The 24728-nt window shown below is 37.2% G+C and overlaps 3 protein-coding genes across 3 annotated transcripts; 1 reads left to right on the top strand and 2 right to left on the bottom strand.

Moving 5' to 3' along the window:
• Positions 1 to 1626: 1626 nt before the first annotated feature.
• LOC148911409 (uncharacterized) lies at positions 1627 to 3814 on the bottom strand. Its single transcript, XM_089029738.1, has one exon. The coding sequence runs from the start codon at positions 3733 to 3735 to the stop codon at positions 2182 to 2184; it is 1554 nt and encodes a 517-aa protein (XP_088885864.1). The 5' UTR covers positions 3736 to 3814; the 3' UTR covers positions 1627 to 2181.
• Positions 3815 to 5342: 1528 nt separating this feature from the next.
• On the top strand, positions 5343 to 10392 carry LOC116292209 (uncharacterized). Its single transcript, XM_089029739.1, has 2 exons — positions 5343 to 6071; positions 8472 to 10392. Exons 1-2 carry the CDS (start codon positions 5594 to 5596, stop codon positions 9329 to 9331), a joined length of 1338 nt encoding a protein of 445 aa, XP_088885865.1. The 5' UTR covers positions 5343 to 5593; the 3' UTR covers positions 9332 to 10392.
• Positions 10393 to 12468: 2076 nt separating this feature from the next.
• LOC116292215 (uncharacterized) lies at positions 12469 to 20091 on the bottom strand. The gene is made up of 2 exons (XM_031699483.2): positions 19427 to 20091; positions 12469 to 16797 (listed from the first exon to the last, which is right to left on the bottom strand). Exons 1-2 carry the CDS (start codon positions 19902 to 19904, stop codon positions 15938 to 15940), a joined length of 1338 nt encoding a protein of 445 aa, XP_031555343.2. The 5' UTR covers positions 19905 to 20091; the 3' UTR covers positions 12469 to 15937.
• Between the last annotated feature and the right edge of the window lie 4637 nt (positions 20092 to 24728).

A 24728-nucleotide genomic window follows, 5' to 3' on the forward strand; every position in this document is an offset into this window, starting at 1 on the left:
TATCAACAAGGAAGCCTTTCATCAGTCAAACGCCAGGTACCATTTTTATCTGACCCTTTAAAGAAATTCTGGGTTGTTCTGGTCGAAGGTTTAGCGTGAAAAAGACAACCAACGCCTAGCATTCTTATCCCACCAAACCAGTTTCCCGCCATTTCAATCTAGCTAACCATTCTCTTTCTGACTTCATTGTTTTCGGTCTTTCTTTGATTAACGGCAACAATGATTGTCGCAAGACCAAAGAAATGCGGCTTATTCACCTATTGGGCATTCTTAGTCCCAATGGGATTAATGAACGCTTTGCTTTCAACTAACCCTTTCTTTTGTCTTTTGATTGTTTGTTTTTGTTTCCTTGCCTACCTTGTTCCCATTGGTTTCTTTTGTCTTATTCTATCATATAAACACTCCTTTCTACCATCTCTTTCTCTTTTACTCCGACGAAGGACTAGCGCCCGAAACGTCAGTAAGTTTTTTCATCTTTTCACGGTGTATAATTTACCCTTTTATCATTACCTAGCATTCTTGTGAGTGCGAGGACATTGATGGTTCCAATTCGCCATATATAGTTAACAACGCTCTGTCCAATAAACTAGCTTGAATATCTCAGGACATAAAACTCTAATCAAGGAAAATTGGTCATAAATTGTTTCAATTGCTTAGTGTCATTTGACAATAAAAGAAAATTGCCCCGTAATTCTTGTTGTACTCTTTCAAAGAAATATTTTACAAAAACAGAGCGCATATTCGCAATCTGCCATGGATGACACTTTTTTTGAAACGTTTTTTTAAAAATTAAGTTTATTATATTAGTTTCTATCTTCGTATTATCAGTTAATCTATTTGAACAATGTATAATAAAATAAAGGCGTTCCAGGCCTGTTGCAGAAACAGTCTCACTATATGCTAACTTTTAAGAAATAATGCGATGACACGTTTCTTTATCCTTTCTAGGTCTTCAGATACCAGCTGAGTTGACCTCATTCCCCCAAAGGAATTATCGGTCAACTATTTTTGGTTAGCTTTTTTCTAGCAGAGACTGAGTATCATTTTTTACGCGACTTGAAGTTGTGAAAGGCCCATTGGCACTCTTCTTCAGTCGTTTTATAGACCAAATTCAAAACTCGCACCGATGTGAGGCTTAAGTTGTGAACAAAGGGATCTGGCGTGACTCGAAGTAATCTGGCGTGATTCAAAAGTCACGAATCACGCCAGATTCCTTTGTGAGTGGCTCTTCATCTACTGAAATTCCAATTGGAATTTAGAAGTTGACTTTTTTGGAGGGAGGAAAACCGGAGAACCGGAAAAACTTCGAAGCACAGGAGAGAACCAACAACGACACAGAGCCTGGAAGGGACTCGACCGGTTGCATCGATGAGAGGCGAGCGCTCTCAACGCTACGCCACCCGTGCTTCCCGTTCTTAAGCTGGTAAATACTCAGTTGGTAAATAATTGGTTAAGCTGTTGTGGTGTACTAATTAAGCATAGCTCTCATTTTACAAGCTATTGAAAAACAAAACCCGAAGAAATGGGGAGCCAATGACTCGTTCCCTTCGTGATGTCGGCTTTCTCTCAAAGTCATCGTTCTGACTGTGCTTTTGTCGGTAAATACTTGGTTAGACTGTCATGGTGTACTGTGCAATCGTGTTGTGTTATTTAGGTAAAATATTAGGCAGATTAAGATTCTCCTTGACCACGTTTTCAACCTTTCCCTACATTTCACTTTACCTTTTGCAAACCTTCTCGACAAAGACAAGTATTCTTTTGTTTATCTACTACTTGGAGATTTTTGCGATTCCTTTTCACTAATTTTAAAGAATGGTCAAACTGAATTTCACGTTTGCACGAGAATCTTTTAAGATTCTAATATTAACAGTTGCATGCTTACTTAGAGCACATGCAGTAAAACCATGAGATAAAAACAAAATTGATATAGACAAATAGTACTGTTTAGTGACTAATAGTTGCAATCTCTCAACCAGAACATTCATTACACAAAGACAAATACACAAGAAACCAGTTGTGTCTTTGTATAAGGAATGAGGGCGTGAGGTCTAATATTGTTAATAGTCAAATAAATTTGCATACACAAGACTCGAATATAAATACCATCCTACAAACAGCTTCCAAAAATATATGTGGTTCTTTGTCTTAATTATATTCTCAGGTATCCTCATCATCAAAGGCTTATTCATCTGATAGCTTATCTTCCTCCGCTTCCATCAGAAGGTCTGACAAATCTATGGAATCTCCAAACAAGTCGTCGTCTAGAATACCAAAATCTAAAACTCTAATAAAATATAAAGCAGTGAACATATCTTTTATCTTTGGAATCTCTTCCTCCCCTTCCATGCTATGGTTGATACACTCTTGCAAAAGCTTAGTGACTGGACTGAGCTTTCCCATATCAAGTATTTTTTCCTCTCTAGATCTGTGGTCATAAATATCTCCTGAATCTAGATGGATCTTTTTATCTGGTAAATGAAAATCAAGCTTTAGCCTATGCCAGGTTGGGTAGCTAGCACCATCACCCTCTATTTCTCCTTTCACTTTGATGAATTTGCTTTCAAGTAGCTGGAAAGATACAGTCTTACCAACGAACTTGTCAGCTGTAGCTCCAGAAGAGAAATTATCTGTCTCAAATGATGTTTTCTTCATCAACGCTGACATTAGTTTTTCTGGTAATTTTCTGAAGTAATAGTCTGTTATGACTCCAAAAATGCGAGAGATAGACCCTTGAATGTTTTTAAGGAAACGTGCATCAGATCTCTGCACCAATGCATCCAGTGATTCAATCACAAACTTGCAAGTTTCTGTTTCTTCTGGAAAGGCTTTCTCCTTCATCCATCTTGCAGAAGATGTCTGAAATTCTCTAAGGAGATTCTTCTGAAAATATTCTAACATTGGTTGAATTGATTCAATGCTAGGCTTTTCATTTTTGGCAGCATCTTTGAAGCTGAGCTTGTCTTCTTCATCGAACCTCATTTTCTCTGGGAAAAAGTAGAGAAACCAAAAAAGGAAATTTCCATGAATGGAGGGGATGGTTTCTCCAAGTTCCTCTTGAAGGAGGTCTGTAACTGGTTTCATTGATTCGACAACTTGTTTCATCTCTTCTTCGCTCCAGTACTTGAAATCTTCTGGACTTATCCTATAAAAATCCTTCGATTCGATCTTTAGGTCGTCACATTTCACTTCGATAGTCAATTCATCATCATAATTACCAATGTGGTCATGAAAATATGTAGTATTAACGCTCATTTCTCGATTTCGCCTTGGTAAATGAACAGTGAAACTGCTATATTTTGTCATACACGTGGCTCTTGGCTCTCCTTCGGAGACGCTGAAACTATGATTTCTAACCCACGTAAAGACTTCGCTAGCAACGGGACCGCTCGTAATCCAAACGTCGACAACCTTGTCGTATGTCAACAGGCATCTTGTACTGGAGTATTGGAACGCTTGAGCTAAGAATTCTTCGAACTTGCAGAACTCATCATATGCCTCGTAGCTTAAACCACGTTTGTCATGATTAGCGCCCAGATGAACGACTAGACGTTTGATAAAATGCTCTGCTCTTAACCTTACGATGTCGACGTGGCAGTTCCTTGGGTTACTGGTCAACTGTTGAAGTCTCTTGCACGTACGAGCCAAGCTATTAAATGAACTACGATCGCTTATGAAAGCTACTATATTACATAAACAGTCATCATTTAAAGACAAAATGCTGGCTTTGACCTCCATTTTACAGAAAGTTTACTCAACTTCATATAGTTTTGCAAGAATGACTTCGAACACTCCCAGTTATTGTTGACAATGAAAGCAATTATCGACAGGCGTTCAAAACTTAAACCACAGGAAACCCAGTTCTTGATCTTGACATTTTCTCTGAAGTTTTTATCATCAATTTTATCAATAAACTTTGGTTAATGAATGTCTCCCAAATTTATTTGAAATGAGACTATAATGCTTAATAATATTAAATCATATATTCTATGACTCGAGTATCGTGATTATATAAATCTCATACGATATTCATCATGTTTAACTATATTGAGAAGAAGGGACAGGGAAAGAGAATGGGGCGAAAAAATAAAACAAAAAGAATAATAAACATTAGTAGAACTTAAATCCATCGTTTTCTTTTGTGTCTATTTGACTATCAGTACACGCAGACTAATAATTTTTATTTCACGAGTCAATGCCTTCACTCTATCACTCTTGATTTTATTTCATGGTGTAACTGCATGTGCTTTTACAATTTATTTTCAAGGTTTTAAAATATTTGTTATTCGGTAAAAAGATGAATATTCCTGATGATTGTGACCAACCAATCCCCACCCACCTCCCCCTAACCCCCATTCCAAATCCTAGATACGCTCATCAACATACATGGTAGCAATTTGTTTTGAGCCTGACAAACCCGACATCACGCTTCTTACTACAGTTTGAAGTGCCATATTTAGGCGTACCTGTCGTATTATAGCAACGCCAAGGCCAATTCAAACGATCTAACTTTTGGAGCTAAAAAAACAGATTTTAAAACGAAGATATAACTAGCTAAAAACTAGTGTGAGCTGCGCCGGTGTTTCTAATGAAACAGTAATGATGAAAAGGTAAATTATACACCGTGAAAAGATGAAAAAACGTATTGACATTTCGGACGCTAGTCCTTCGTCGGAGGACTATCGTCCGAAACGTCAGCAAGTTCTTTCATCTTTTCACGGTGTATAATTTACCTTTTCATCATTACAGATTTTAAAACCATTACTGAAGCCTACCATTTTGTGTGTTTGGAAAACTCCAGAAATAGAAAGAACATTTCAATATTAGGAGAAAGGCAACGTTTCAGGTCATAATCTAGAACAATAGCAGGATGAAAAAGATTTGAATAATTAGATCATAGTTCATTGATCTTAATTAGATGGATAGTCACGTCGTCCGTACTCCCCTTATTACAGCGCAACGCGCAAAAGTATGACCACATTTGATGCAGTCGCATACTTCTATGCACGAGCTTTTTGTTGTGAAACGAGCGTTTGCTCGCTCGTAAAACTAGCCAGCTTCGCATCGAAATGTGTCGGCTTAACGTACAAAAGCCCGTGCATAGAAGTATGCGAATACAATTGAATTTCTTGAGAAGTAAGATGAAAAAGTTTTAGAAAAATGGTATTAAAAAATTCAAAAAAGATCAGTGTTATCACGTCGTCTTGTATGTTATACGTGTGCTTGGATGCTAGAGCTTTTAAGGAAACATATTTTTAGATGCAAAGTTTGCAATAAATATTATTGAAACGTTTCAAGGTCACGGTGTGATCACCATGCATCACAATACCCAATGGTAATAATAATAATGGTAATTCCTCATAGACACTAGGGAATGCTTTATGCATTTCTAAGGAGTAGATCGTGTTGAGTAGATCGTGTTGAGTAGATCTCTCCCTCTCTCTCTCAACTGTATGGGCACTCGTATATTATACCGCATTCGCAGATGATTGCCTAATTCTTCATCAACCACGGCTATTTCATCGTTCCTTATCAAAATTACGCATAAATGTAATAGCTCCATTTTACAAGCTACTGAAAAGCAAACCACGAAGAAATGGCCAAGCCAATGACGCATTCCCTTCGTGATGCTGGCTTTCCTTCGACAAGAATCAAAGTCATCTTTTTGTCAGTGTTTTTCCTCTGTGGGTTTGTCAAAATAACCGTACATGATAATATTTTGGCAGGGGCGGAAGACATCCTTGAAAATACGAACTACTCGACTGGATGGATCAGTGCTATGGTCAACATACCTTACTTGTTTGCAGTAGTCTTCATTCAGTTTCTTCACCATCGACTAAAGAATACATACCAAATGTGGTTTGGTTGTCTGACAATGATATTGGGCTCTATTGGTGTGGGTTTTCTTCCTGACACTACACTAAAAATCGCAGCTGTTTGCTTCACAGGTGTAGGGGTAGCATGCGTGGAACTTGCAATGATAGCTTTGACAATAAAATATCCAGATGGAGTTGTGCAGTCCTTTATCATTGGTGAAGCTTCTGGAAGACTTCTAACTCCAATCATCTATACAGGTAACTCTGAGATAAACTTTTTAAGTTTAAGTTTAAGTTTAATGGTAATAAATTCACACGCATTTTATAATTGAAGAGGTAATATACGAACAAGTTACATAATCAAAATAGAAGTGTCCGTGGTTATATTGAAATATTTCAAATGTACCCAGTGCGAAAGCAACTGAGGAAACAAAAAGTTGAAGGATACAAAATTTTCAAAGTTTTACAAGAGAAAGAAGATTTTTCTTTTTGGCTCTAGAGCGAACAAGCCCTAATAACGGAACTTTGCGGTTCTGGTTCACAACACAATGACACATGCTGCACGAAAATATAAATTGAATTTGCATTTTTGTGATCATTGTGTATCAGCACTTAATTTATTTCGCAATTACATTTCATCGGGTATTTTTAAATCATTGAAATGAATAAGATAATGACGATAGCTAGAAGGACTTGTATCAGTTTAACTGTGAAGGCTCGCGAATGTTCACTCAGTATATGATTGTTGTCCGCGAGAAGTAAGATTTTTATCGATGGTCGTAATATTATAGTATTGTTTATTTTACTGGAACAGAATGTACCAACATTTTAACAGTCAAACTAGCTCATGCGTTTCTGATTATTCGAAGTTTTATCTTCATCTCGCTTTGAAGCCTGCATCATAGTTAATGGAGGGTAATGATGAAAAGGTAAATTATACACCGTGAAAAGATGAAAAAACTTACTGACGTTTCGGACGCTAGTCCTTCGTCGGAGTAAAAAAGCAAAATAGTTAATGGAGGGTAATGATGAAAAGGTAAATTATACACCGTGAAAAGATGAAACAACTTACTGACGTTTCGGACGCTAGTCCTTCGTCGGAGTAAAAAAGCAGTTAATGGAGGGGAATGGTTATGAAACCTATTGTTATAGGTCTTTGTTCACTTTTTTCAAGCGTGACCGTGCACAATCCTTTGTTTTACCATTGTTTTACCATTGTTGGCAATGGCCGAGTGAACAGACAAAAATCTTGCTTTTGGCAGCTAGTTCAAAAGACTTAAAGATTTATAAGAGATATTTGAATATTCCTTACAACAATCCCATAGACAAAGTTTATGTTTACTTATTTTGCAATTTCAGATGGGCATAAATCAAAAATTGTGCACCGTCAAGACCGGTTCAACATCAAAAGCGAACAAAGACCTGATAACAATAGGTTTCCTAACCATTCCCCTCTATTAACTATGCCTGCATTAATAAAACCAACGTTGTAAAGAAATCAACTGACAACGAAGCAAGTAAAACAGAAAATTGTACAGAAATTTCAATCCCGGTCTTTACCTGAAAACGTCAAAATGTTCATTTTGTAAGAGGAGTTTTTAGGTATTTCAAATTTACAACTTTCGTGATTAAGGTAAGTTTCAAAGCAAGATGGAAATCGAACTTCTATCGTCAGAAACGTTTCAGACTGCAATGACACGATGGAAATCATTGTGCACACACCTGCATAACTACAGCTTTTCAGAGTTACAAATTACCACTGTGTTCCTTGATTACAACATAGTTAATGGAGCGGAATGGTTAGGAAACCTATGTTCTATGTTTTTGTTCGTCTTTATCCATTGTTATATGACGTTGACAGTGCACAGTGAAGCAAAAGCTTCTCCATTTGTTCACAGTATTAGGGAATATAAAAGATTTTTACCCTTAAAAATCGTTCTAAAATATGTATTATTTGTTAATTAATCCTATATGATTAATATTAATTGTTTATTGAAAACGAAATTGCCCTTTTTAATGCTTTCTTATTTATCATCTAGTAACTTAACCGTGTATCTGCGCGGAAAAATTTATTCGCATCATTTTTGGTCATGGAATGAAAGTTTTTACTTTCAAAGTGTTCATACATGAAAATAATAAGGAAATGAGTATTTTCAGCCATACTTGCTTTGGTTCATTGTGCACGGTCAGTAACACGTGATGGTACGATTCAACATCAAAGGCAAAACAATAGCTTTGTTCTATGGAGTTTCCTCAATAGCCCACTTCCGAAATATGGTTCTCTTGTCACGCATTAAGGTTTCAGTATGAGGCTACGTGCTAAACGCTCGGTCATTCGTGACAGGCGGTAAGAATTAATTTAATTTAGCACATAGCCTCATACTGAAACCTTTGTGCGTGACAAGTGAAGCATATCTCGGAAGTCGACCAGGCTTAAACCCGTGTCAGTGTCCAAACATTCATGAATACCAACATAAGGTCAAGAATGCACAACTTCAACGATATAAACGCTTTCCAATTTCATGGACCTTTACTGGACACGTGAATATTCTGGACAAAGACGACCCTAGCCTGTGCAACAGAGAACTCGAAACTGGAGTATTTCTCATTGTATTAATTTTTCTTTCTTTCTTTTTTTTTTTTTTTTTTTTTTTTCAGTTCTCACATCATATTTGTGCATCAAACCTAGCCTTGTGTTTACTGTAATATCATTATCCTCCATCATACTCCCATTGCAAGATTATCTCTTAACAAGCAGCCTCTTTGATGTAAGCAAATCTGTGCAATATCAAATGAGCCAGGAAAAACAGCCACTGTGCGACGATGAAAGTTTGGACAAAAAATCATTGTCAGATGAAGAAAAAATCGATAATAATGATTCAAAAGTTCAAGACATCAAATCCTCTTCATTATTTGTCAATCTTTGCTTGTTTTATAAATCATTTTCTCGATTCTATGCGGCGTACTTGGGTTTTGCCTTCCAGACTCTGTATGCCCAATCTTTTATCACCACAATTGTTTTCTCTAACTCTCCATTCAAACCGAGAGAGCACTATCAGTATTACTTGATGGCTCTATGGGGTGGTTCTTTCGCTGGACGGGCTTTCGGCAACCTTTTTGATTGTTGTGGGAAAATCACGAAGTTACTTGGTACAAACACAGTATCCTCCACTCATATTGTCTTTAATCTTTGTAACATTACTGTGATGTTTGTAGCCGTGTGGTGCCGTAACATGCCAAATGTCTGGGTCATCCTACTTCTTTGCTTTATAAGTGGTATAATTGCTGGTGTTGGGTATCTAATCTCTCTTTCTCCAGTGTCTGAAAAAGAGAAGCATATTGAGTTTACGAGGATGATGGCAGTTACCATTAAAGGATCTGCATGTGTCGTAGCTGCACTGATTGCTATACCATTGGAGCCATTAATAAGACAGCGTTGTTTTGAAGTTACACATACGAGTCAATACTGTATTGCTAGATACATTGGCATTGGTAAAAAACCTTGTTACAACACTTAATCACTGGCAATCATGCATCATCAGCAGTTGTTTCGTATCGAGAAGCTGAAAAAACTCAAGAATCTCATTTCCAGCCTGCTGTCATTGCTGTCTGCTGTCAAGTATTGCGGCTCACGTGCAGTCATTGTCAGCATTCCGTGGAGGGCAAAGACTAGCCTCCTAGCTCCATCATCCATAGATGTACTGTATTCGTAATACTAGTCTCCCACGTCCATCATTCATAGATGTAATGTATTCGTAATACTAGCCTCCTAGCTCCATCATCCATAGATGTACTGTATTCGTAATACTAGCCTTCTAGCTCCATCATCCATAGATGTACTGCATTTCTAACATAAACTATCCATTCAAATGGTAAAATACCACGCAAGAATCTGGAACATCCTACCTACTGAACTAGGAAAAAAGAACACTCACTCTGTCTAAATTCAAAACCTGTCTCTTCTCTCACTACAACAAGTCTGCTCTCCTGTCACTCTACGATACTGAAGACCCGCGAGCGTGGAAATCTGTATGTGCCAAATGCCATCAAACAAGAACACTGAAAGGAACTTTGAAATGCTGTTTTTAACTTAAACGTATACGATCGATTCTGAATATGCCAATATATGAGAGACACTCTCTTCTTATCATGTTGTAACTACGTAGCTTGTCTTATTTAACTTTTTTAGTCTCTAGGATCGTGATAGTTCAGCAAATGATTCTATCATGTAGTTTGTCAGTTTAGCTAAAAGGATCGTATAGATTAAGGATTAATTTAACTCGTTTAGTTGACTTTAAGGATCAAATAGAAAAGTTAATTGAAAGTTCTTACTCAGTATACTCAGCACCATTAAGGCATGGCTCTTTTGAGGAAGTGCATCAGTTATTTATTCATATCTTTGACAGTTTACTATGAATCTTTCCCAATTTTGGCTCGTAGTAGTAATTCTTCAAGGCAAGCAATTACCGCATCTTGGATTTAAAGAAAAAATCGTTTGTAATCGTATTGAAACTACTTCAAAAGTCCTGAAAATCCATATTCCTTTTGAAATTTGCAATACCTATATGGATCTAATTGGATATCTTGGAAATTATATTAAGTTTAATTTTTAGAATATTTTTAATTTTTTGGAAAAAATAGAAAATATTCTAAAAATTAAACTTATAATAATTTCCAAGATATCCAATTAGATCCATATAGGCATTGTAAATATGAATAGTAATCTGCATTTTCATGACTTTTAAAGATGTTTCGGTACGTTTACAAACGGCTTGTTTAAAAATCCAAGATGGCGGCCTTGTGGTCACGTGACTTAGTTTCCATGGTAACCAAGGCTCTAAGGTTCCTTCTTTTCACAAAAGACATTAACTTGCCAAGTTTGGGGAAGATTCGTAGAAAATTGGCTATGATATAGCAAATCAGTTTTTCATCTGAGAGCCATGCCTTAATGATGCTGAGTAGACCATTTGTTCCTTTTTTCCCTCTTTAGTTACAAGGATCCATTTAGTTTAGCTTGGAGAATTATGAGGATAAGTCCTAAGGACCGATTTTGGTCAGTTTAGTTTAAATCAATTATTCATGCCGTTTAGAGGATAGGATCTATTGTATTTGGAAAACCTGTAGTAGATTCCTAGCCTCTCTTATTGATCTCTTATTATTCAGCGATACGTTTTGTAGTCTCTTTTCTTTAACCCACTAGCTATTGATAACCTAAGAGTTGGCTATAAGTAAAATAAAATAAAATAAATATAAAATATAAAAAATGCAATATTGTAATCATTGATAATAAGACAGATCACTAATAAATGAAACAATTAGTACGACATCGAGGCGATATGACGTATTACAGCTTTAATTCTTTTACGAACATAATTACTCGGGCTACCTGCAAGGTAGACCGAGTCTAGGTTTCGGTTTTCTATCTATCTATCTATCTATCGACGTTGTCGAAAGTGTGTAAGCCTGCGATGCTCGGCGGTCTGCGGTGTTCCCCTGCAAGTATGAAAACGAGGCGGGTTACCACAAGTCATGTGACTTGCTTTGCTTTTCGAAGGTTCTGTAGGTCTTTTTCCTTTTGCTTATCTTGCTAGCTGCTTCTCGTGCTTTATCTTGAAAACTTATTGGAAAGTAATGGCGACTTGCTGTTCTGCTGAGGCGCTCAAAATACATACAAAAGCACACGCCGTTCGCGGTAGACCCACTCTAAAAGATGTAGAGCGTCAGTTTCGAAACGGGTCGTTCCGCGAACTCAAAACCCAAAAGAATACCAGAAAGAATAATACTCAAAGCAATGCCAAATATACTCAAAGCAATACCAAAGAAACTCAAACGAATACAAAGTCAAATGTACTCAAAGTTACTCAAAGACACTCGAACGAAAGAACAAATACTAACTCTTTAGTAAGCAGGAACTTCATTGACAAAGAAGATGAGAAAGACAGGAAACTGAATATCCCAAACAACATGGACGCCATATTGAAATCTTCCAAGATAACATTTAATGCGTTTCCAGAATCAAGAAGCCTTGGACATATATCATTGACAGTGAGGATAAGTCTTTTATTTATTGTATTGTTTTCGTTTACGATTTTGAATATATTTTTCAATACTCTATCGTTCTTTGAACTATCAGTAGCGAGCTTGTTGATCGCTGCCCTGTGCATGGTTCTTGTTGTACATTTCATAAATACCTCGACCAAGACTTTCGTAGATTCTTTACAAAATGACTGCGATGTGTTTGAAAAAGCTGTACAATTATCTGTATTTGTTTATCCCAATAAAGAGTCACATTTATTAGAGGAATGCAGGTCTCGTTATGCTAAATTTCATATTCATCAGTATGTTGAGCACAAGCCTCGTGTTGTTTCGCGTGATCGAGAACCAAGTAGAGTCCCAGTTAAACGACTCACCCAACTTTTGCACAAAAGCAGAAAAATACGGAAAAAGGTTCGTAAGTATGTGGTCAATAATGTACCCATGTCATCTAGAATTCATTGTTTTCTTAATAAATGTAATTTCAATCCCGAAGAAGTAAAATCATATGTCAAAAGTTGTCATCGAAAGTTTAAGAAAAACACTGGCCATGGTAATGCTTTACCCAGACGGAGGAAATTATGTTCTAGAAAATCACTTTTTTACTTACACAAAAGAGCAATAAATGCAAGTTATAAGCTTATTTATTACTTGCCACTCTTGACAAATCCAGGTTCACAAAAATATGCTGGTTTATCCCATGTTTACAAAAGTGTCAATCACAGAATCAATCACAGTAAGTTTACCCTGAGCAGAGACGTAGAAAAAAATCCTGGCCCATACACAGTAACTGATCCCAACAAAACAGTTTCTGCTCCATATTCTCAAGGTAACATTGCATTATTTGGGTCAAATGCTGGTCGTCAATGTGTAGCGATGTCATTGTGTGCATTGATATATAAACATAGGAGTTCATTAAGATCTTCAGGAGACCTAGTAAACATTATGAATATTGGGAATGAGTTATATTGTCTTTTATCAAGGTTGTACAACCAAGACTTTTTACTTTTGACAGAATTACCTTGTATGGTAACAGTATTAGAAACTAATTACCAGCTGCAATACAGTCCAAGCTATACTGGTAATGTACATGATGTGTCATCTACTGTTGATTACATTTATTGTATGCCCTTGGGCAATGCTTTGCAAATTTTAGTTAGAGAAAATTACCAGTCATTTCTTTTAACTATTCAATGTAGTACAGTAGCTATTTATTGTCATGATGATGGCAGATTTAAGATATTTGACTCTCATGCTCGTAATTCATATGGCCTCCCCCATCCTCAAGGTACTTGTGTACTCCTAGATGTTGATGACTTGAATGCTTTAATAAATTACTTTCAAAGTTTGTATGATAATTCAACAGGTTTATTTGAACTCAGAGGAGTCCATATCACAGAAATGTGTATACAAAGCAATGCTACTGAAAATTCATATAAAAATCCAGAAATCCACACAGCTGAACAGCTGAGTGAAGTGATTTGCAAAGCTACAGGTAATGATCGGCAAAGCAACAAGAGTGGAAAAACAAACTTAAATACCAATAATACCAGTAGTATTCTTTTGAGGCATTGCTGTGCTCTATCATTTTATTGTATTTGTTTTTCTGTCATTAAAGCCTGTAGCTATTGGAATTCAGACACCCTGGACTCCATTTCTGATCATGGCAACATGTTTTATAATCAAAGCTTGAACAAACACTACCTTACAATCAATGATTTACCAGCAAGCCTCCAGATATATGATGTAGATATCAGGGTGACTTATAATTTACAAAAACAAATTAAATTGAACTACACACATGAGACAAGTAAATTAGAACTCCAGAAAATAATAAAAAATAATATACATTGTAATACAGGATTTTTAGCATGGCTGTCGACTTCTTGTGTTTGTTGCATCTTTCAACATAAATCCAGGACCACTGACTTCAATCTCATGATGTTAAATGATAATGGAGACTTCAATGTATTCGAAAAAGTGAAAAATGTATCCACCTTAGTACAGAAAATGATGGATATTACAACAAAAACAGTTCAATCCGATGAGCAAGATTTCTCTATTTTATTTCTATCATGCTCAAGTCAGTTGTCAAACACTACAAGACAAAGTATTCTAAGGAAACACAAATCAAATGCACAAAAAAACAAGACTGCTGAGAAATGCAAGCTAAGCTATGCAAACATGGAACCTGCTCTTAAGAAACAACATTTGTCTCACAAAGCAGAACAGTATAGGTCTATGAATTCTGGAAAAAGAGAAAATAACCTTTCACGTTTGCGATCTAACAGTCGAGCATGGTACAACTCCATGGACACTAATAAAAAACAAAACCGTTTATCAGACATGTGCACTAACAGTCAGACATGGTACAATTCCATGAGTACTACAGAAAAACAAAACCGTTTATCAGACATGTGCATTAACAGTCAAACATGGTACAATTCCATGGACACTACAGAAAAACAAAATCGATTATCAGACATGCGCACTAACAGCCAGACATGGTACAATTCCATGGGTACTACAGAAAAACAAAACCGACTATCAAAAATGCAATCTAATTCTCAATTCCAGTACCATTTCCATTAACTAGTGCTCTCTGTTTTCCCTTTAAAGTTCTACATTCTATTATACACAGGTAGCCCGAGTATACGCCTTTAGGGCGTCTAGTTGTATTTATGTGGAGCTTAGACATGAGTGAGACATCTTCTGGAGACGAAGCTTTCAGTTCGTAAAATCCATTCCAGCGATGTCGTTGGAATATAAAATAAATAAAACCGAGAGAGCATGAATAAGAGAAGAGAGAGAAACCTCTTAATAACGCCGCGCGACATGAAAAGTCTCATTTGGGCTTTTTTTAGTAACCAGATGCAGTACAAATTTTGGCTTAACCTACTCCCGTGCGTCAACAATATACCTGCGCGCTCTTTCCGTTTCGTTTTTAGCGATCAAAACAATAAACGGAAAGAGTAGTCGCGCGCAAGTTGATTACGCACGGGAGTAGGGTAAAGCGAAATTTAAACTGTGTTCGGTTACTAAAAATAGCTCGCCAACCGGGAATTTACATGGCACGCTTTTGAGCGCGCACACATCGTAGGCTCAAATCGAACGTTCAAAAGTAGTCAGCCACCTAAAGGGGGATCTAGCACGTAAATCTGCCGAAATTTAATTCGACTGAAACGTCAGGGTCTAATAATCACTGGTTAATGTTTTTTCTTTATATATTCCCATGGAAAGTGTTACATTTTTACGGATTTTTATAGGTGTCTGCATGTGACGTCATACACTCAACGACAAACATTGCTCCATACATTTATTTGTAAATAATTCATGTTTTACTTTATTTCTATTAAGCTCTTAGGTCCGCTGAGGGTCTTAACGTACATAATTTGCCTAAAGAATCTTATGGTATTTTCTCGATACTGAGTATGATGCTAGCGGATATGATACCAGCGGATGAGTATGGAGCGATGTTTAAAATTAAAATTCGCAAAGGTATAATATATTCCCATTCGAATATCAGGACAAATCTTTAACCAGCGATTAATAGACCTTGCGCTAGTCCACCTTTAAGGGTGTTACTAATGTAAGTAACGTTATCTCAGCGAATTCTCAATAAATTCCCCCGCATATACATTTTCAATAGAGCAGAATTATATCTTGGCCAGCGGTAATACCCAATGAATCAAGATGGCGGATGCAAGCTAGCATGGACTTGGTACAATGTTTAAAGGTGTTACTGTGTTGTAGGACAATTAGAGGTTCAACATGGATGATAATCTTTTCATATTGATTGGGCTAGCCCGCAAGCGGTGAGTGCAGTTTTTGACAATAGAGCTTGTGCATTACGTCATAACCACCATCTTGGTTAACAATAACAAGAAATTCCTCAAAAGCTTCTCTTGTTGCGTGCGCTAGGATGGAGCTAGGAGACTAGTCTTTGCCCTCCACTGAATGCTGGCAATGACTGCACGTGAGACGCAATACTTGACAGCAGGCAGCAATGACAGCAGGCTGGAAATGAGATTCTTGAATTCATTCAGCTTCTTGATACAAAACAACTGCTGATGATGCATGATTGCCAGTGATTAAGTGTTGTAACAAGGTTTTTTACCAATGCCAATGTATCTAGCAATACAGTATTGACTCGTATGTGTAACTTCAAAACAACGCTGTCTTATTAATGGCTCCAATGGTATAGCAATCAGTGCAGCTACGACACATGCAGATCCTTTAATGGTAACTGCCATCATCCTCGTAAACTCAATATGCTTCTCTTTTTCAGACACTGGAGAAAGAGAGATTAGATACCCAACACCAGCAAGTATACCACTTATAAAGCAAAGAAGTAGGATGACCCAGACATTTGGCATGTTACGGCACCACACGGCTACAAACATCACAGTAATGTTACAAAGATTAAAGACAATATGAGTGGAGGATACTGTGTTTGTACTAAGTAACTTCGTGATTTTCCCACAACAATCAAAAACGTAGCCGAAAGCCCGTCCAGTGAATGCACCACCCCATAGAGCCATCAAGTAATACTGATAGTGCTCTCTCGGTTTGAATGGAGAGTTAGAGAAAACAATTGTGGTGAAAAAACATTGAGCATACAGAGTCTCAAAGGCAAAGCTCAAGAACGCCGCATAGAATCGAGAAAATGATTTATAAAACAAGCAAAGATTGACAAATAATGAAGAGGATTTGATGTCTTGAACTTTTGAATCATTATCATCGATTTTTTCTTCATCTGACAATGATTTTTTGTCCAAACTTTCATCGTCGCACAGTGGCCGTTTTTCCTGGCTCATTTGATATTGCATAGGTTTGCTTACATCAAAGAGGCTGCTTGTTAAGAGATAATCTTGCAATGGGAGTATGATGGAGGATAATGATATTACAGTAAACACAAGGCTAGGTTTGATGCACAAATATGATGTGAGAGCTGAAAAAAAAAAAGAAAAAAAAAAAAAAAAGAAAGAAAGAAAAATTAATACAATAAGAAATACTCCAGTTTCGAGTTCTATATTGCTCAGGCTAGGGTCGTCTTTGTCCAGAATATTCACGTGTTCCAGTAAAGGTCCATGAAATTTGAAAGCGTTTGTATCGTTGAAGTTATGCATTCTTGACCTTATGTTGGTATTCATGAATATATATTTGGACACTGACGGCGAGTTTAAGCTTGGGTAATTGAGTTTGTAATCAAGGAACACAGTGGTAATTTGAAACTCGAAAAAGCCCTAGTTATGCAGGTGTGTGCACAATGATTTTTATCGTGTTATTACAGTCTGAAACGTTTCTGGCGATAGAATATAATTTCGATTTCCATCTTGCTTCGAAACTTAACTGATTAATTACGAACGTTGTAAATTTGAAATTTTGAAAATTTTATGACATCGGATTAAAAGTTTATTTAGTTCTCGACAGATTCGTGCAAAGCCAAAAACTTTTTTTTCAAAAAGTCCCTTCGGCAAAATGACCAATTTAATGTTTTGAGGTAAAAACCGCGAGTGAAATTTCTGTCACAATTTTCATTTTTACTTGCATCGTTGTCGTTAACGTTCGTTTTATTAATGCAGGCTTCAAAGCGAGATGAAGATAAAACTTCGATAAAATGAATCTTTGAACCTCCATAGAAACGCATTAGTTGGTTTTACTGTTAAATGGTTGGTACATTCAGTACCAGCACAATAGCAATGTTTATAAACATTACGACCATAAAATTCATACTTCTCTAGGACAATCATATACTGAGTAAATATTCGCGAACCTTCACAGTTTTACTGATACATGCTCTTCTAGTTCACTGCTAGCAGAGCCTATTTTCCTTTTGTTTTGGTTGAGAGATAAAAATAGACTCTGCCGATGTAGGTTATACTTGTCGCGCCTGGGTGGCGTAACTTAGCAACGCTGTCATGATTTTGACAGCCGCTCTCGTCAAACAATGTTTGGCGCCAATGTGAGTTACATTTGCTCATGCGCACTACATGTACCCGGTCTAAAGCCGGTTTTAAAAACTGTATCAAAGGTAACGCTCTACATCTGCAGAGCCTCCTTCTCCGCCTAAACGAAGGGAAAGAAAGAGGAGAGACTCTTCGGCTAGCAGGGACTCTTTCTAGCCATGGTCATTATTTTGATAAAATTTAATTGCGAAATAAATTAAGTGCCGATCAGGGCCTGTTCTTCCTAAAGCCAAAAAAAATCTTTCTCTTGTAAAAACTTTGAACATTTTGTTTTCCTCAGTTGCGTTCGCAAAAATATTCAAATAACCACTGACACGTCAATCAAATCAATCAAAAACAATTTTAATTTGGTGGGGGGAGGGGAGGGGGGGGATTGAATTAATTAAAAATAGGATTTCGCCCAATTCGCAACTGTTTGAATTGCAACTTCCAACGAAGGAAAACAACTAATACCTTGAAACTTATTAGGATATTTTATTTTTTTGCCTCGAAAGTTTTAGTCTCCCTCGCATCCGTTTTTAGTGTCGGTCGTCACGCAACGCTCCCTCCCCACAAACGGCTGCTTGCATTCGAACTACATTCCTTTCTCATTGTTTGGATCGTACCAATGAGGTCGAGCGTATTGTTTCCTATTGAGCCAATCGCAGTGTCCGAAAGTATAAACATGGTGAGTTTCAATAGAGCTGCCGAAGAACACCCTCGAAAGAAATCGGTGCGGAATATTCTAAAACTTTAAACTACGTAACTTTGAGAGTTGGTCATCCATTAGACGTATTAGCGACCTTTAGATACGACGAAGAGTACGATTACCGATTTTTTACAATCGAAAGTTTCAATCTATTTTATACACGATCCAAGAGATAGTGCTCGTTCTCGCACTCGTCGTCGGATCTAAAGGTCTCAATTAAAGGAGACACAACAACCACGATATGACCAGACTCTTGTGTATATTTGTAGTCAAATACGAGAGGCAGAGCTTGGTAAATTAGAAATTTGCCAAAACCCTGTTGGAAGATTGACAAAAATATCTTTTTTCTCTTCGACTAAAGTTTTGATAGCCGACTTCTGATGCGCATTTAGATCAGGAATACCGAACTTTGAAGACACGAAGCCAAACACTTCTTGTATGAACGAGTTGAAAATGCGAAATAAAAGCTGCACGGTGATTGGTCAGATCAAAAGTCCGCGAACGGTTCTCTAAATATGTAACCCGTCTTGTGTCTTGTGATTGGCCAAACAATGAGAAAGGGATGTAGTTCGAATGCAAGCAGCCGTTTGTGGGGAGGGAGCGTTGCGTGACGACCGACACTAAAAACGGATGCGAGGGAGACTACGAAAGTTTATTCTCTTTCGGCAACCACACACACTTTAGCCTGCGTGACCGCTCTGGGGGATTGGGGAGGAGGAGGGGGATTGGGGAGTCGCCACGGAGACTACACACACTTATATTATACTTTCCAAACTTTTATTATATTATTATATTTACTTCTATTTCGATTATGTAACCCGTTCATATATTACCTCTTCAATTATAAAATGTGTGTGAATTTATTATTATTAAACTTAAACTTAAACTTAAACTTAAACTTAAAAAGTTTATCTCAGAGTTACCTGTATAGATGATTGGAGTTAGAAGTCTTCCAGAAGCTTCACCAATGATAAAGGACTGCACAACCCCATCTGGATATTTTATTGTCAAAGCTATCATCGCAAGTTCCACGCATGCAACTCCTAAACCAGTGAAGCAAACAGCTGCGATTTTTAGTGTAGTGTCAGGAAGAAAACCCACACCAATAGAGCCCAATATCATTGTCAGACAACCAAACCACATTTGGTATATATTCTTTAGTCGATGGTGAAGAAACTGAATGAAGACTACTGCAAACAAGTAAGGTATGTTGACCATAGCACTGATCCATCCAGTCGAGTAGTTCGTATTTTCAAGGATGTCTTCCGCCCCTGCCAAAATACTATCCTGTATGGTTGTGTAGACAAACCCACAGATAAAAAACACTGACAAAAGGATAACTTTGATTCTTGTTGAGGGAAAGCCAGCATCACGAAGGGAATGCGTCATTGGCTTGGCCATTTCTTCGTGTTTTGCTTTTCAGTAGCTCGTAAAATGGGGACGGTAAATTTATGCGTATTTTTGATAAGGAACGATGAAATAGCCGTGGTTGATGAAGAATTAGGAAATCATCTTCAAACGCGGTATAATATACGAGTGCCCATACAGTTGAGAGAGAGAAAGAAAAAGAGAGAGAGCACATGGGCTGTAGGAGAATAATTGCCGGGCTAGTGACGGGGAAAATGCTTGTTAGTAGACCGAATAGATCACTAATTACTCACTTGGATCTGTCTATCCGTGTTTTAATGACTATGATCTAAATATTCAAATTCAGTCTAGATTATGACCTGAAACGTTGCCTTTCTCCTAATATCGAGATGCTCTTTCTATTTCTGGAGTTTTCCAAACACACAAAATGGTAGTCTTCAGTAATGGTTTTTAAATCTGTTTTTTTTTTTTTTTAGTTCCAAAAGTTAGATCGTTTGAATTGGCCTTGGCGTTGCTATAATACGACAGGTACGCCTAAATATGGCACTTCAAACTGTAGTAAGAAGCGTGATGTCGGGTTTGTCAGGCTCAAAACAAATTGCTACCATGTATGTTGATGAGCGTATCTAGGAATTGGAATGGGGCTTAGGGGGAGGTGGGTGGGGATTGGTTGGTCACAATCAGGGAATATTCATCTTTTTACCAAATAACAAATATTTTAAAACCTTGAAAATAAATTGTAAAAGCACATGCAGTTACACCATGAAATAAAATCAAGATTGATAGAGTGAAAAATTGTTAGTCAACGTGTGCTGATAGTCAAATAGACACAAAAGAAAACGATGGATTTAAGTTCTACTAATGTGTATTCAGTCTAATATTTATTTCACTGGTTTAATGACTTCACTCTACTGACAAACAGTACACTACTTAGTGCCCTAACAGTAGCTATCACTCAAATAGAGCAGATACCTTATTATTGTATGTGTTTTTGTGTAATGGATGTTCTGGTTTAGTTATAGGAACTCTTAGTTTTAATAGTACTGCTTGTCAGTAGCAATAAGACGTTTGCATGATGACGTCATTGACCTCTGCTATCTACCAGAATCCCTTGCACGCTTTTGTTTGTTCAGTTAATTGTCTTACTATTCCCATGAAATAAGAAAGAAAATTGGCGAATCATCTTGGTAGTGGGAGTCAAATGACACTATCATGCAAATGTCCTATATCATTTTGTACTCTAATAGAACTTGATGGTCATCGATGGTCATACATTCTGTGATTACAAACAATCATGAACAAGACTTTTTTAAAGGTAGTAAAACATTCTAAAATTATACTTCTACATGTTAGGGTTGCTATGACGTTTATTTGTCGTCTGTCACGCTGCTGGCGAGAAGAGCTTCTTTCCCTTTTTGCGCAGGCGGTCGGGTATGCAAAAGCTGTTTGTTTTCATGTCAAGGCTGTTGCAGCAACGTAAAATCAAGTTATGCTCCAGCTTACAACCTCTGAGAATGGTGGCTGAACTTGGTATCGAAATGGTTTTCAAATTTTTTTACAAAGAATTTTAAGAATTTTTTGTCATTTAAATATTTCACATGCACCCCCTGCCATACATTATGAACGCAGCCTTATCAAATTATTGCAGACGTCAACACGATAAGCGCACGCGCACTAATTCATGCGTAGGAAGGATGCGCATGATCATGCTTGAATCGTATGAGATTCATAAGGTTCAGTTATGATTGCTTTAGCATGTTTAGTATTACTATGCGTTATCCTATACATTTCAAATAAATTTGGTAGTTATCCATTAACCAAAATTTATTGATAAAATTGATAATAAAAACTTCAGAGAAAATAAACTAGTTCATTTTCTCTTGTTAAAAACTTTGACTACTGTCAAGATCAAGAACTGGGTTTCCTGTGGTTTAAGTTTTGAACGCCTGTCGATAATTGCTTTCATTGTCAACAATAACTGGGAGTGTTCGAAGTCATTCTTGCAAAACTATATGAAGTTGAGTAAACTTTCTGTAAAATGGAGGTCAAAGCCAGCATTTTGTCTTTAAATGATGACTGTTTATGTAATATAGTAGCTTTCATAAGCGATCGTAGTTCATTTAATAGCTTGGCTCGTACGTGCAAGAGACTTCAACAGTTGACCAGTAACCCAAGGAACTGCCACGTCGACATCGTAAGGTTAAGAGCAGAGCATTTTATCAAACGTCTAGTCGTTCATCTGGGCGCTAATCATGACAAACGTGGTTTAAGCTACGAGGCATATGATGAGTTCTGCAAGTTCGAAGAATTCTTAGCTCAAGCGTTCCAATACTCCAGTACAAGATGCCTGTTGACATACGACAAGGTTGTCGACGTTTGGATTACGAGCGGTCCCGTTGCTAGCGAAGTCTTTACGTGGGTTAGAAATCATAGTTTCAGCGTCTCCGAAGGAGAGCCAAGAGCCACGTGTATGACAAAATATAGCAGTTTCACTGTTCATTTACCAAGGCGAAATCGAGAAATGAGCGTTAATACTACATATTTTCATGACCACATTGGTAATTATGATGATGAATTGACTATCGAAGTGAAATGTGACGACCTAAAGATCGAATCGAAGGATTTTTATAGGATAAGTCCAGAAGATTTCAAGTACTGGAGCGAAGAAGAGATGAAACAAGTTGTCGAATCAATGAAACCAGTTACAGACCTCCTTCAAGAGGAACTTGGAGAAACCATCCCCTCCATTCATGGAAATTTCCTTTTTTGGTTTCTCTACTTTTTCCCAGAGAAAATGAGGTTCGATGAAGAAGACAAGCTCAGCTTCAAAGATGCTGCCAAAAATGAAAAGCCTAGCATTGAATCAATTCAACCAATGTTAGAATATTTTCAGAAGAATCTCCTTAGAGAATTTCAGACATCTTCTGCAAGATGGATGAAGGAGAAAGCCTTTCCAGAAGAAACAGAAACTTGCAAGTTTGTGATTGAATCACTGGATGCATTGGTGCAGAGATCTGATGCACGTTTCCTTAAAAACATTCAAAGGTCTATCTCTCGCATTTTTAGAGTCATAACAGACTATTGCTTGAGAAAATTACCAGAAAAACTAATGTTAGCGTTGATAAAGAAAACATCATTTGAGACAGATAATTTCTCTTCTGGAGCTACAGCTGACAAGTTCGTTGATAACACTGTATCTTTCCAGCTACCTGAAAGCAAATTCATCAAAGTGAAAGGAGAAATAGAGGGTGATGGTTATAGCGACCCAACCTGGCATAGGCTAAAGCTTGAATTTCATTTACCAGATAAAAAGATCCATCTAGATTCAGGAAATATTTATGACCGCAGATCAAGGGAGGAAAAAAAACTTGATATGGGAAAGCTCAGTCCAGTCACTAAGCTTTTGCAAGAGTGTATCAACCATAGCATGGAAGGGGAGGAAGAGATTCCAAAGATAAAAGATATGTTCACTGCTTTATATTTCATTATCGTTTTAGATTTTGGTATTTTAAGAAAAGACAACTTCTTTGGAGATTCCATAGATTTGTCAGACCTTCTGATGGAAGCGGAGGAAGATAAGCTATCAGATGAATAAGCCTTTGATGATGAGGATACCTGAGAATATAATCAAGACAAAGAACTACAGATATTTTTGGAAGCTGTTTGTAGGAAGGTATAAATATTCGAGTCTTGTGTATGCAAATTTATTTGACTATTAACAATATTAGACCTCACGCCCTCATTCCTTATACAAAGACACAACTGGTTTCTTGTGTATTTGTCTTTGTGTAATGAATGTTCTGGTTGAGAGATTGCAACTATTAGTCACTAAACAGTACTATTTGTCTATATCAATTTTGTTTTTAGCTCATGGTTTTACTGCATGTGCTCTAAGTAAGCATGCAACTGTTAATATTAGAATCTTAAAAGATTCTCGTGCAAACGTGAAATTCAGTTTGACCATTCTTTAAAATTAGTGAAAAGGAATCGCAAAAATCTCCAAGTAGTAGATAAACAAAAGAATACTTGTCTTTGTCGAGAAGGTTTGCAAAAGGTAAAGTGAAATGTAGGGAAAGGTTGAAAACGTGGTCAAGGAGAATCTTAATCTGCCTAATATTTTACCTAAATAACACAACACGATTGCACAGTACACCATGACAGTCTAACCAAGTATTTACCGACAAAAGCACAGTCAGAACGATGACTTTGAGGGAAAGCCGACATCACGAAGGGAACGAATCATTGGCTTGGCCATTTCTTCGTGTTTTGTTTTTCAGTAGCTTGTAAAATGGAGCTTTTAAAATGTGAGCTAAGCGTAATCAGTACACCACAACAGCTTAACCAATTATTTACCAACTGAGTATTTACCAGCTTCAGAACGGGGAGCACGGGTGGCTTAGCGTTGAGAGCGCTCGCCTCTCATCTGTGCAACCCGATCGAGTCCCTTCCAGGCTCTGTGTCGTTGTTTGTTGGTTCTCTCCTGTGCTTCGAGGTTTTTCCGGTTCTCCGGTTTTCCTCCCAAGATAAGTAAGGCCTCATTAGTAAACAAAGTCTACTCAGTACGATATTTTGTGTCAAAATCATTCACCATTACTTCAATAGACTCTTCAAAGAACTCGAATTGGTGAAATGAATGACTTTGACACGAAATATCGTACTGAGTAGACTTTGTTTACTAATGAGGCCTTACTTACCTCGCTTCCATTCAATTGTCCCTAGTGCCAAACGTGTTTGGCGGCCATTTTTGAAAGTCGTGTATGCATGGCGGAATCCCTTAAATAAACAAATGATTAATTAATAAATATACTCAGTCTCTGCTAGAAAAAAGCTAACCAGAAATAGTTGACCGATAATTCC

Source organism: Actinia tenebrosa, unplaced genomic scaffold (genome assembly GCF_029948245.1).
Source record: "Actinia tenebrosa isolate PJP-AT-01 unplaced genomic scaffold, QUT_ActTen_1.0 PGA_scaffold14__42_contigs__length_11649687, whole genome shotgun sequence".
NCBI classification, from domain to species: Eukaryota; Metazoa; Cnidaria; class Anthozoa; order Actiniaria; family Actiniidae; genus Actinia; species Actinia tenebrosa.